This window comes from Oncorhynchus masou, chromosome 24 (genome assembly GCF_036934945.1).
Source record: "Oncorhynchus masou masou isolate Uvic2021 chromosome 24, UVic_Omas_1.1, whole genome shotgun sequence".
NCBI lineage: Eukaryota > Metazoa > Chordata > Actinopteri > Salmoniformes > Salmonidae > Oncorhynchus > Oncorhynchus masou.
The window spans coordinates 57,289,597-57,304,232 of NC_088235.1; the positions used below are offsets into that span (position 1 = coordinate 57,289,597).

General features: G+C 43.5%; 1 protein-coding gene across 2 annotated transcripts in view; it reads right to left on the reverse strand.

Annotated features, from left to right (window-relative positions):
* The window catches only part of eno4 (enolase 4), a 39,557-nt gene extending 26,170 nt beyond the window's left edge, over window positions 1-13,387 (reverse strand). The window contains exons 1-2 of one of the 2 annotated variants that reach the window (XM_064934347.1): window positions 13,109-13,384; window positions 12,442-12,570 (exon numbers count right to left, since the gene is read on the reverse strand). In XM_064934347.1, the coding sequence (XP_064790419.1) occupies window positions 12,442-12,570; window positions 13,109-13,285 (306 nt within the window). In that variant the 5' untranslated portion in view covers window positions 13,286-13,384. Of the gene's footprint in view, window positions 1-12,441; window positions 12,571-13,108 lie in introns of both variants that reach the window. The other variant, XM_064934348.1, reaches the window with a different exon arrangement.
* Between the last annotated feature and the right edge of the window lie 1,249 nt (window positions 13,388-14,636).

A 14,636-nucleotide genomic window follows, 5' to 3' on the forward strand; every position in this document is an offset into this window, starting at 1 on the left:
ACGGATTGGCTGTGTACAGGTACAGTGATTGATAAGCTGCTCTGACAGCTGATGCTTAAAGTGATGCTGATGCTTAAAGATCAATAACATCCCAACATATAAGACTCCAGTTTCAGAGATTTTTGCAATTAGTAACAGTCATTGGCAGCAGAGAACTGGAAGGAAAGGCGACCAAAGTAAGTGTTGGCTTTGGGGATGACCAGTGCAATATACCTTCTAGAGTTGGTGCTACGGGTGGGTGTTGCTATGGTGACCAGTGAGCTGAGATAAGGCGGGGCTTTACCTATCAAATACTTATAGATTACCTGGAGCCAGTGGGTTTGGCAACAGATATGTAGTGAGGGCAGCCAACGAGAGAATAGAGGTCGCAGTGGTGGGTAGTATATGGGGCTTTGGTGACAAAACGGATGGCACTGTGATAGACTACATCCAGTTTGCTGAGTAGAGTGTGGGTGGCTATTTTGTAAATGAAATCGCCGAAGTCGAGGATCGGTCGGATAGTCAGTTTTATGAGTGTATGTTGGCAGCATGAGTGAAGGAGGCTTTGTTGCGAAATAAGAAGCCAATTCTAGATTTCATTTGGGATTGGAGATGCTTAATGTGAGTCTGGAAGGAGAGTTTACAGTCTAACCAGACACCTAGGTATTTGCAGTTGTCCACATATTCTAGGTCAGAACCGTCCAGAGTAGTGACGCTACCCAGGCGGGAGGGTGCGGGCAGCAATCGGTTGTAGAGCATGCACTTAGTTTAGGCCACGGAAGGAGTGTTGTATGGCGTTGAAGCTCGTTTGGAGGTTTGTTAGCACAGTGTCCAAAGAAGGGCCAGATGTATACAGAATGGTGTCGTCTGCGTAGAGGTGGATCAGAGAATCACCCGCAGAGAGAGCGACATCATTGATATATACAGAGAAAAGAGTCAGCCCGAGAATTGAGCTCTGTGGCACCCCATAGAAACTGCCAGAGGTCCGGACAACAGGCCCTCCGATTTGGCACACTGAACTCTGTCTCAGAAGTAGTTGGTGAACCAGGCGAGGCAGTCTTTTGACAACCAAGGCTATTGAGTCTGCCGATAAGAATGAGGTGATTGACAGAGTCAAAAGCCTTGGCCAGATTGATGAAGACGGCTGCACAGTACTGTCTTTTATCAATGGCGATTATGATATCGTTTAGGACCTTGAGCGTGGCTGAGGTGCATCCATGACGAGTTCGGAAACCAGATTGCATAGTGGAGAAGGTACGGTGGGATTCAAAATGGTCGGTGATCTGTTTATTAACTTGGCTTTCGAAGATTTTAGAAAGGCAAGGCAGGATGGATATATGTCCATAAAAGTTTGGGTCTAAGGTGTCTCCCCCTTTGAAGAGGGGGATGACCGCGGCAGCTTTCTAATCTTTGGGGATCCCAGATGATACGAAAGAGAGGTTGAATGGGCTAATAATATGGCTTGCAACAATTTTGGCAGATAATTTTAGAAAGAGAGGGTCCAGATTGTCTAGCCCAGCTGATTTGTAGGGATCCAGATTTTGCAGCTATTTCAGAACATCAGCTGTCTGGATTTGGGTCAAGGAGAAGGGGGGGGGGAGTTGCTGCAAGGAGTGCTGAGGTGTTGGTCGGGGTAGGTGGAAAGCATGGCCAGCCGTGGGAAAGTGCTTATTGAAATTATCGATTATCGTAGATTTATCGGTGCTGACAGTGTTTGCTATCATCAGTGCAGTGGGCAGCTGGGAGGAGGTGCTCTTATTCTCCATGGACTTTACAGTATCCCAAAACCTTTTGGAATTAGTTCTGTTTGAAAAAGCGTAGCCTTAGCTTTCCTAACTGACTGAGTATATTGGTTCCTGACTTCCCTGAAGAGTTGCATATCGCGGGGGCTATTCGATGCTAATGCAGAACCCCACAGGATGTTTTTGTGCTGGTCAAGGGCAGTCAAGTCTGAGGTGAACCAAAGGCTATATATGTTCTTAGTTCTACATTTTTTGAATGAGGAATGCTTATTTAAAATGGAGAGGAAAGCACTTTTGAAGAGCAACCAGGCATCCTCTTCTGATGGGATGAGGTTAATATCCTTCCAAGATACCCGGGCCAGGTTGATTAGAAAGGCCTTCTCGCTGAAGTGTTTTAGGGAGTGTTTGACAGTGATGAGGGGTGATCGTTTGACCGCGGGACCCATTACGCACACAGGCAATGGGGCAGTGATCGCTGAGATCCTGGAGACAGCAGAGGTGTATTTAGAGGGCAGGTTGGTCAGGATGATATCTAAGAGGGTGCCCATGGTTACAGATTTTGGGTTGAACCTGGTATGTTCCTTGATCATTTGTGTGAGATTAGGGCATCTATCTTAGATTGTAGGACGGCCAGGGTGTTAAGAAAGACCCAGTTTAGGTCACCTAACAGTACAAACTCTGAAGATAGATGGGGGGTGATCAATTCACATATGGTGTCCAGGGCACAGCTGGGGGCTGTAGGGGGTCTATAACAAGCGGCAATGGTGAGAGACTTGTTTCTGGAAAGGTGGATTTTTAAAAGAAGACGCTAGAATTGCTTGGGCACAGACCTGGATAGTATGACAAAACTATGCAGGCTATCTCTGCAGTAGATTGCAACTCCACCCTCTTTGGCAGTTCTATCTTGTCTGAAAATGTTATAGTTATGGATGGAAATGGCAGGATTTTTGGTGGCCTTCCTAAGCCAGGATTCAGACACAGCTAGGACATCCGGGTTGGCGGAGTGTGCTAAAGCAGTGAATAAAACACATTTAGGGAGGAGTCTTCTAATGTTAACATGCATGAAACCAATGCTTTTACAGTTATAGAAGTCAACAAATGAGAGCGTCTGGAGAATGGGAGTGATGCTGAGGGGTGGAAGGCCTGGGTTAACCTCTACATCACCAGAATAACAGAAAAGGAGTAGGATAAGAGCATGGCTAAAGGCTAAAATAACTGGTCATCTAGTGCGTTCGGAACAGAGAGTTCCGCTAGCAGACAGGGGCTAGCAGATGGGCCTCAGGGGGATGTCGCAACGGGGGAGCCTGTTGAAACCCCCTCGGATGGTTACGTCGGCAGACCAGTCATGATGGATCGACAGGGCTCCGTGTCGGCAGAAAAGGGTCCAGGCCAATTGGCAAAAGAGGTAATTGAAGCCCAGGAATTGCTTGATAGATCTCTTCGGCTAGCCGGGAGATAGGCCTAGATTCGAGGCTAGCTCCAGGCTAACTGGTGCTTGCTTCGGGACAGAGACATTAGCAAGGAGTAGCCACTCGGATAGCAGCTAGCTAACTGCGGTGATTCTGGGGAGTAAAGGTTCAGAGCTTGTGGTAGGAATCTGGCGATATGGTGGAGAAAAGCAGTCCGATATGCTCTGGGTTGATATCGTACTGTGCAGGCTGGCAGGAGTTTACCGGGCTGAAGCTGGCAGATGTCCCAGTTAACGGTGATGGCAAACTAGCAGTGGCTAAATGACGACTAGCTAGTAGCTAGTCAGCTGGCTAGCTTCTGAAGGGGGTTACGGTTCTAAAGTATAAAAAAATTGCAGATCTATACCGCATTGGGTGAGGCGGGTTGCAGTCCGTAGAAGGAAAAATTTGAAGAAAAATATATACGAAATATATATGAAGAAAGAAACAATATATACAAGGGACGGGACAAGACATACCCCAATAGACTTGCAGCTGTAATTGCTGAAAAAGGTAGCTCTACAAAGTATTGACTTTGGGGGGGGGGATGAATAGTTATGCACTCTCAAGTTCTTCGTTGTTTTGTCTTATTTCTTGTTCGTTTCACAATAAAACATATTTTGCATTTTCAAAGTGGTAGGCATGTGGTGTAAATCAAATGATACCAGCTCCCCAAAAATCTATTTTAATTCCAGGTTGTAAGGCAACAAAATAGGTCGAATGCCAAGAAGGGTGAATACTCCTCGCAAGCCACCGTATACAGTAACGGTCTGTAACAAGTTTTACCATAATAAACAGAGACTTTACTCAATCCTTGTGCGAACATCACATGGAAACCATAAAGTCCTGAATGTCACTTCCATAGAGATATCCCCCCAAAATTTGACTATGGTCACACCTCCAATACCAACAAATTATATCATACGTCTATTCATGTGGGGGGGAATTCCGACCCGAGTTAAGTGTGCATAAATGGAACATAATTCACCTTTTATGCACTTTTATCTCTATGCATATTCTGACCTTGAGTTTAAGCATGAGAAAAGCATGCTATCACCATCATATATCATTCATTTGGGGTGGAGAGCAAAGAAATGTGTGGCGGAGGTGTCTACAGATAATCTGACCTTGACTTAAGTCCCTCATAATACCTCCACCTTTACACAATGAATAAGGTCGAGCAACCTGTCAGTTCCAAGTGGAATAACATCTACTTCATTTTTTAATTTAGAAAGAACACCATTCTTCATGAACTGTAATTTACAAATTGATAACAGCTCTTGATAAGAGCTAGGTAAATGAGTAAGCCATTTGGATAATGGGATTGTAAATATAAATGACAATTGTTTTAGATCTATTTTATCAAAACAAATCAAATTTTAAAACAAATCAAATTTAAAACAAATCAAATTTTATTTGTCACATACACATGGTTTGCAGATGTTAATGCGAGTGTAGCGAAATGCTTGTGCTTCTAGTTCCGACAATGCAGTAATAACCAACAAATAATCTAGCTAACAATTCCCCAAACTACTACCTTATACACATAAGTGTAAAGGGATAAAGAATATGTACATAAAGATATATGAATGAGTGATGGTACAGAGCGGCATAGGCAAGATGCAGTAGATGCTATCGAGTACAGTATATACATATGAGGTTGAGTATGTAAACAAAGTGGCATAGTTTAAAGTGGCTAGTGATACATGTATTACATAAAGATGCAGTAGATGATATAGAGTACAGTATATACGTATACATATGAGATAAATAATGTAGGGTATGTAAACATTATATTAAGTAGCATTGTTTAAAGTGGCTAGTGTTATATTTTACATCAATTCCCATCAATTCCCATTATTAAAGTGGCTGGAGTTGAGTCAGTGTGTTGGCAGCAGCCACTCAATGTTAGTGGTGGCTGTTTAACAGTCTGATGGCCTTGAGATAGAAGCTGTTTTTCAGTCTCTCGGTCCCAGCTTTGATGCACCTATACTGACCTCGCCTTCTGGACGATAGCGGGGTGAACAGGCAGTGGCTCGGGTGGTTGTTGTCCTTGATGATCTTTATGGCCTTCCTGTGACATCGGGTGGTGTAGGTGTCCTGGAGGGCAGGTAGTTTGCCCCCGGTGATGCGTTGTGCAGACCTCACTACCCTCTGGAGAGCCTTACGGTTGTGGGCGGAGCAGTTGCCTTACCAGGCGGTGATACAGCCCGACAGGATGCTCTCGATTGTGCATCTGTAGAAGTTTGTGAGTGCTTTTGGTGACAAGCCGAATTTCTTCAGCCTCCTGAGGTTGAAGAGGCGCTGCTGCACCTTCTTCACGATGCTGTCTGTGTGGGTGGACCAATTCAGTTTGTCTGTGATGTGTACGCCGAGGAACTTAAAACTTACTACCCTCTCCACTACTGTTCCATTGATGTGGATAGGGGGGTGTTCCCTCTGCTGTTTCCTGAAGTCCACAATCATCTCCTTAGTTTTGTTGACGTTGAGTGTGAGGTTATTTTCCTGATACCACACTCCGAGGGCCCTCACCTCCTCCCTGTAGGCCATCTTGTCGTTGTTGGTAATCAAGCCTACCACTGTTGTGTCGTCCGCAAACTTGATGATTGAGTTGGAGGCGTGTGTGGCCACGCAGCCGTGGGTGAACAGGGAGTACAGGAGAGGGCTCAGAACGCACCCTTGTGGGGCCCCAGTGTTGAGGATCAGCGGGGTGGAGATGTTGTTATCTACCCTCACCACCTGGGGGCGGCCCGTCAGGAAGTCCAGTACCCAGTTGCACAGGGCGGGGTCGAGACCCAGGGTCTCGAGCTTGATGACGAGTTTGGAGGGTACTATAGTGTTAAATCCTGAGTTGTAGTCGATGAACAGCATACTCACATAAGTATTCCACTTGTCCAGATGGGTTAGGACAGTGTGCAGTGTGGTTGAGATTGCATCGTCTGTGGACCTATTTGGGCGGTAAGCAAATTGGAGTGGGTCTAGGGTGTCAGGTAGGGTGGAGGTGATATGGTCCTTGACTAGTCTCTCAAAGCACTTCATGATGACAGAAGTGAGTGCTACGGGGCGGTAGTAGTTCAGCTCAGTTACCTTAGCTTTCTTGGGAACAGGAACAATAGTGGCCCTCTTGAAGCATGTATGAACAGCAGACTGGGATAGGGATTGATTGAATATGTCAGTAAACACACCAGCCAGCTGGTCTGCGCATGCTCTGAGGGCGTGGCTGGGGATGCCGTGTGGGCCTGCAGTCTTGCGAGGGTTAACACGTTTAAATGTTTTACTCACCTCGGCTGCAGTGAAGGAGAGTCCGCATGTTTTGGTTGCGGGCCGTGTCAGTGGCACTGTATTGTCCTCAAAGCGGGCAAAAAAGTTATTTAGTCTGCCTGGGAGCAAGGCATCCTGGTCCGTGACTGGGCTGGTTTTCTTTTTGTAATCCGTGATTGACTGTAGACCCTGCCACATACCTCTTGTGTCTGAGCAGTTGAATTGTGATTCTACTTTGTCTCTATACTGACGCTTAGTTTGTTTGATTGCCTTGCGGAGGGAATAGCTACACTGTTTGTATTCGGTCATGTTTCCGGTCACCTTGCCCTGAATAAAAGCAGTGGTTCGCCTTTTCAGTTTCACGCGAATGCTGCCATCAATCCACGGTTTCTGTTTTGGGAATGTTTTAATCGTTGCTATGGGAACGACATCTTCAACGCACGTTCTAATGAACTCGCTCACCGAATCAGCGTATTCATCAATGTTGTTGTTTGACGCAATACGAAACATATCCCAGTCCACGTGATGGAAGCAGTCTTGGAGCGTGGAATCTGATTGGTCGGACCAGCGTTGAACAGACCTTAGCGTGGGAGCTTCTTGTTTTAGCTTTTGTCTGTAGGCAGGGAGCAACAAAATGGAGTCGTGGTCAGCTTTTGGAGGGCGGGGCAGGGCCTTATATGCATCGCGGATGTTACAATAGCAATGATCCAAGGTTTTACCAGCCCTGGTTGCGCAATCGATATGCTGATACAATTTAGGGAGTCTTGTTTTCAGATTAGCCTTGTTAAAATCCCCAGCTGCAATGACTGCAGCCTCAGGATATGTGGATTCCAGTTTGCAAAGAGTCAAATAAAGTTTGATCAGAGCCATCGATGTGTCTGCTTGGGGGGGAATATATATGGCTGTGATTATAATCGAAGAGAATTCCCTTGGTAGATAATGCGGTCAACATTTGATTGTGAGGAATTCTAAATCAGGTGAACAGAAGGACTTGAGTTCCTGTATGTTGTTGTGACCACACCACGTCTCGTTAACCATAAAGCATACGCCCCCGCCCCTCTTCTTACCAGAAAGATGTTTGTTTCTGTCGGCGCGATGCATGGAGAAACCAGCTGGCTGCACCGACTCCGATAGCGTCTCTCCAGTGAGCCATGTTTCCGTGAAGCAAAGAACGTTACAGTCCCTGATGTCCCTCTGGAATGCTACCCTTGCTCGGATTTCATCAACCTTGTTGTCAAGAGACTGGACATTGGCGGGTAGAATGCTAGGGAGTGGCGTGCGATGTGCCCGTCTCCGGAGCCTGACCAGAAGACCGCTTCATTTGCCTCTTTTATGACGTCGTTGTTTTGGGTCGCAAGGCTGGGATCCATTCCATTGTCCTGGGTGGAAGGCAGAACACAGGATCCGCTCTTGGTCATACTGATGGTGAGTTGACGCTGCTCTTATATTCAGTAGTTCTTCTCGACTGTATGTAATGAAATCTAAGATGACCTGGGGTACCAATGTAAGAAATAACACGTAAAAAAACAAAAAACTGCAGAGTTTCCTAGGATCGCGAAGCGAGGCGGCCATCTCTGTCGGCGCCGGAAGTATATGATAGCTGGCAACAAATGTGAAACCAGTCATATAGCTGCCAACTGAAGCATATCAACATATTACCTTTTGCACAGTGAATTTTATGAAATACTGGCCTTATAACTTGCAAAGCTGAAATTTGGAGACACAAGCTATAGGCTTCTGTAGCCATGCGCAAATGACCATATAGCGCCAAACCTACCAAGTTTATTTATAATTTCAAGAATGTTTAAATTATATGCCCAGACTTTTTACTGTATGCTTTACAATTTGTATAGTGTTAAATATGAACCACTATCAGTAGCCACCGTCAGTTCTACCCACATACATTTATAGCTGTCACTTTAGTGTTAGTTTCCTTACATTTTGCATCATTCCATTACATCGTTAATTTACCTTTCTTTCCTGTTACGTTCGTGTGGTAGTTCCTGAGGATCGCTAGCAACAGTGGATCATATTAGACTAACATATTACAAATTGTGCAATAATTTGGGACATGTAGCCTATTTGAATCATTATAAAACGCAGACCATACATAGCAGTTTAAACCTGCAGCCTGGGGTACTCAATTCACGACAACTGGACCATTATCATCACAGTTCCGTGATTAGGGAGGATTATTAGGGTAGATTTATAGGACTACTGTTCAAGCTCTCTTGTACACTTTTATCACCGTCCAATATTTCATGGATTTAACTGTTTAAAATATGGCAACTTTCAGGATGAATCGAAACACCGTTTTTTGATTCACCAATTTTGTGCATAAAGGCTGTCCAAACCTGTTTTTCATTATTATTCATAAATACTTTCCTAACCCTAAATAATATAGATCAGAGTATTTTTAAATCTACCAGTTGGTGCTGAAAAGGAGACGAATATGAGTGTATTTACGGATTCATGGCTTTTCCTAATATGATCCCTAAAATTCTGAACTGTTCTCTCCATATATTCTTGTGAGTCTTTCGAGAAAAAAAGTTATAATTAAAAGCTACACCAAATTTAAAGGGACGGCTTGAGATAAATGTACTGAAAACCCTATTGAATGAAAACTCCATGAGAACATCTGTTGTCCTGTAAGCGGGTAAGAGTTTTCAGCAGTTCAATTACATTTATGCAGCATGTGCAAAGGAACCACACCTGCAAAGCCCTTTACACACACCTACACAAGGGTAAGTCTGAATACCAACTACTAAGAAGTATGAAGGAAAGGCACATGAAAGGCATACATTTCCTAAGTCTGAATCGGGCCCAATGTCAACAAACAGATTTGTTTTGGTTCGATTAGGGGGAAAAGATTTAGAAATTTAACCAGAGTGTCACAGTGTAATAAGTCAAACAAAAACAGCATCTGTCAAAGGCATTGCACCCTGACTGAGTTAACATGTCTCAAGGTGTGAAACAATTCAAATGTTGCACTGAGGGAGAACAGTGAAATAAAGGTTTGTTTGGATTTGTGCCTCCCTCTGCCTCGGCTGCCATCTTAGAGTGGTCCCAGACTGTGATGAGCACTGAGACAGGCAGCGCTAACACAGACACCTCCCACTGACCTGAAGCCAGCAGCGTAGTTAGAAGGTGGAATATCTGAGTTAATTATCCACTCTCTTCTTTCTCTCTCTCTCTCCCTTTAGGTTCAACCACTAGCCTCGCTGTTCCCTGTCATGGCAGATTACCATCAGCCATCTCATGGTATCTTCCAAGTGGGGATGGTAATAATTCAAGAGCATCACTCTAAAGGCTGTTAAATCCACTACTCTGTCCCTTGGGCCGAAATGTTTCTCTGTCGATTGTGAGAGAGGTTTCCTGTGTCGAATCTATACTGAACAAAAATATAAACACAACATGTAAAGTGTTGGTCCCATGAGCTGAAATAAAAGATCATAGAAATGTTCCATACACACACAAAGCCTATTTCCCTCAAATTTTGCACACAAATGTTGTGCTTGGGACAATAAAAGTTTGCTCTAAAATGTGGAGTTGTGTCACACAACACAATGCTGCAGATGTCTCAAGTTTTGAGGGAGTGTGCCAAACATACCCTCGTAAAACTGACTATCCTACCGATCTTTGACTTCGGTGATGTCATTTACAAAATAGCCTCCAACACTCTCCTCAGCAAATTGGATGTAGCCTATCACAGTGCCATCCATTTTGTCACCAAAGCCCCATATACTACCCACCACTGCAACCTGTATGCTCTCATTGGCTGGCCCTCACTTCATATTCGTTCGTCACCAAAACCACTGGCTCCAGATCATCTATAAGTCTTTGCGAGGTAAAGCCCCACCTTATCTCAGCTCACTGGTCACCATAGCAGCACCCACCCATAGCAAGCACTCCAGCAGGTATATTTCACTGGTCAACCCTAAAGCCAATTTCTCCTTTGGCCGCCCTTCCTTCCAGTTTTCTGCTGCCAATGACTGGAACGAACTGCAAAAATTACTGAAGCTGGAGACTTACTCCCTCACAAACTTTAAGCACCAGCTGTCAGAGCAGCTCACAGATCACTGCACCTGTACATAGCCCATCTGTAAATAGCCCATCCAACTACCTAATCCCCATACTGTTATTTATTTTGCTCCTTTGCACCCCAGTATCTCTACTTGCACATTCATCTTCTGCACATCTATCATTCCAGTGTTTAATTGATATATTGTAATTATTTCGCCACTATGGCCTATTTATTACCGACCGCCCTTATCCTACCTCATTTGCACACACTGTATATAGACCTTTTCTATTGTATTATTGACTGTATGTTTGTTTATTCCATGTGTAACTCTGTGTTGTTGTTTGTGTCGCTTTGCTTTATCTTGGCCAGGTCGCAGTTGTAAATGAGAACTTGTTCTCAACTAGCCTACCTGGTTAAATAAAGGTGAAATAAAAAAAAATATTTAAAAAGGTGTGCAATTGGCATGCTGACTGCAGGAATGTCCAACAGAGCTGTTTCCAGGTAATTGAATGTTAATTTCTCTACCATAAGCCGCATCCAACATTGTTTTAGAGAATTTGTCAGTACATCAATCCGGCCTCACAATCGCAGACCACGTGTAACCACGCCAGCCCAGGACCTGCAGGATCATCTGAGGGGGAAGGGGGTGCTGAGGAGTATTTCTGTCTGTAATAAAGCCCTTTTGTGGGGAATAACTACTTTTGAATGGCCGAGGCTGGCTCCCCAGTGGGTGGGCCTATGCCCTCCCAGGCCCACCCATGGCTGCACCCCTTGCCCAGTCATGTGAAATCAATAGATTAGGGCCTCATTTATTTATTTAAATTGACTGATTTCCTTCTATGAACTGTAACTCAGTAAAATCTTTGATATTGTTGCATGTTGCATTTATATTTTTGTTCAGTGTAGAACTGCTGGCCCCAGCACAGTCGGATGTAAACGAATGCCCAAGCGTTGTAGAGGCGACTGTTTATTAAAAACTGATAGTTCATGATTATGTTTCTTTGACTAGACTAAAATACTGAAAAACTGAAATGGCAAAGGGCATGGGGTCAGTGGTTGTCCTCTGATGACTACCCTCCAAGCCTGCTCGTTTCCCCAGCTGCATCTTCACATCAGATCTCCCTGAATAGCTGAAGAGCCCAGATACTGTCATGTCAAACATTACCATACTGGTAATTCCAATTGAAAACCTTAGCAGTCATTTTTTTTTTGGCAACAATGCCCTACTTGATAGCAACAAATACATTTGATTGAATATCCATAATATGACAGATGAAAAAACTTTCTGGAATTGTAATAGAAATTAGGTTACATTACGAACCTACTGCCAGTGGTGTAAAGTACTTAAGTCAAAATACTTGGAACTACTACTTGGGAGGGTATCTGTACTTTACTATTTATATTTTTGACAACTTTTACTTTTACTTCACTTCATTCCTAATGCCAATGATGTCATTTTTACTCCATACATTTTCCCTGACACCCAAAAGTACTTGTTACATTTTGAATGCTTAGCAGGTCATAAAATTATCTGGCTGACTGACTAAACACAGCCAACATTTGTAAATTATGTCTGAGTGTTGGAGCATGCCTAGAAACTAAATTCTAGAAAATGGTGCCATCTGGTTTGCTTAATATAAGGAATTGGAAATTATTTATACTTTTACTTTTTACTTAAGTATATTACTTTTGAAACTTAAGTATATTTAAAAACAAATACTTTTAGACTTTTACCCAAGTAGGACTTTACTGGGTCATTTTCTATTAAGGTATCTTTACTTTTACTCATGTATGATGATTGGGTACTTTTCCCCCCACTGCCTACTGCAACCTCTACAGATATTGATCACAGATTTGGCTATATGAATTGAACATTTGGGAAGTGAGTGGGCTACTTCAATTTCCAACAAGGAGAAGATGCACAAAACTGAAAAGAACCTGGTACAAGGAAAAAGGAGCTCGCTAGCTAGCTTGCTCATGAACTTACCTTTTCTTCGTTTTTGATGATGCAGAGGACCTGTGCCTGGAGGGATAGTTGACCCTTTCCATCATAAATTTCTTTCCCCAATAGTCTGCTTATCACAGGTGGCGATGATAATTTTGAGAAGTAATTTGCCTAGAACATTTCATAAAACTTTTAATAATCACAGCAGAAAGAAACAACAACCTGGACATTGGGACCACACCAGCCGGTGCACTGCAGTGCCACAGCCCAGCAGGATTACTGATTCAATTAGGCCTAAACAAGGGCTTGATTTGGTCATCAGTGCTCAGTAACACGAGTGCTCGACTTGAGCCGAAACTAGCTAACGTTAGATAGCTGTTTTTTGTTTACATGGTAAGCTAAGACTAAATAACTTTCCCCTTGAGTCAGCTACAGAAGCTAACTAAACTCAACTCCACGATTTACGATGAAGTTGTGCAGCCACTACTAGGGAGGACTGGAGCTTAGACATTACATACAATTGATTTTTTATTAAAAATAAAAATAAACGAATTTCAGCACCCAAACACTTGCCCGCATTTACACTTAACTTCTGGCTCCAGTAAGTTAGCTGATTAACTTAACATTGGCTTAGCAAACTAGCTAGATAGAAAGCATGATAATATGATGGTTAGCAATTCAGGAATCAATGAAACATTGTCAATCATACCAGGTAACCATAAATATCCTCGGGCTTATCAAAGAACATGTCGTTCAGGACACCCTCCATCTTCTGTGGGACGCCGTTTGCCCTATAATATTCTGCAGCTTTAATTTTTAAATCATAAAACTCATGCTCTTCTTTGGAGACACGACTGTTACGATTTATAAAGCCTTTATAAGACATAGCTATAACGTTCTGTCGGAGTGTTGTAGAGAAAAGAAGGCTTGTATTCGCAGTCGCCACATCCAGAGAAACGAGCTACCGACAGTACTGCAGCTACTGCTACTGTTCACTTACATAGCTACTACACCAAGCAAACTGTCAACAGAGCCGTGTCTTTGTGTACAATTACTGGTCGCTTAGCAACTTAAATGTGACATAACTTCCTACATTGAATTATACCATGTACATGTTTCATCAGAGAGTAAAGAACGTAACACGATCATTAGGAAACATATCTGGTTACATTTTCATCTATAACCTGAACTATGGATATGTGGAGAGAAATCGCTGGTGGGCATTTAAGCCCGGAACAGCGCCTGACAGGCAGCCTTGTATTCCAGGCTGCGTGCTGCTCCAAGACCAGCGGAGGAATAACAGTCAAGGAACAATGCTCTATCAAGCCACATTCAAACAGCCAGAATCCTGAAGCCTAGAGGGGGAAAAAATAGTTAGCTAACATCTTTCTAAATTGAGGCAACTTTATACTGATATGTCACAGATATTATATCAGACTGATTTGTTGTAGATTAACCATATTTGTGTGCTTTTCGGTAGCTTGCTTGCTAGCAGGGCTGCTAGTCTTGTGAGCCAGGGTTTCCCATAATTGGGCCTGCCTCTTCGGGTTTTTGCCTTCACAGTGCTAAGTTAGCACTGCACCGTTGATTCAAATAACCAAAGCTTGATGATGAGTTGGTTCTTTGAATCATCTGTAAACTGCTAGGGACAATAACAAAATGTGCACCCACGGGGGGCCCTAGGAGCCAGTTTTTGGAACTAGCTAGGTAGTCTTGTGAGCTATCTAGGTAGTCTTGCTAGCTAGTTAGCTGCCTAGTTATCTATGCTGGTTGTTAGCTTGCATAACTGATCTGTATAATTATAACAGACACTTCGTGTTTTGTGGTTAATATTTACATATACAGCGCTCCATTCCTGACAGGCTGATCAGATTAGTTTTTAGTCTCAGAGCTTGATCAGATTGTAGGCTGTTTCATGAGCAAAGCTCCTTGCAGGCATATAAGCAGTCAACGTGCCTTATAGGCTAATGCATACGATCCAGTGGGTGAGCGCTATTCCTGGCAGGCTGATCAGATTCAATAGCAGCCTCAGAGGCTGATAAATCAAGATGCTGCAGACTCATTGCAGGTATATTAGCAGTCAAAGTGCCTTTTAGGCCTACTGAAATTAATGATACTTTTAAGAAATACTACGAAGGCCTCTACACTTCCCAATCAAGCGATGATCTATCAGAGATCGTCTCCTTTCTCTCCACTCTCAACCTCCCATGCCTGTCAGAGGAAGACAGAGAGCGCCT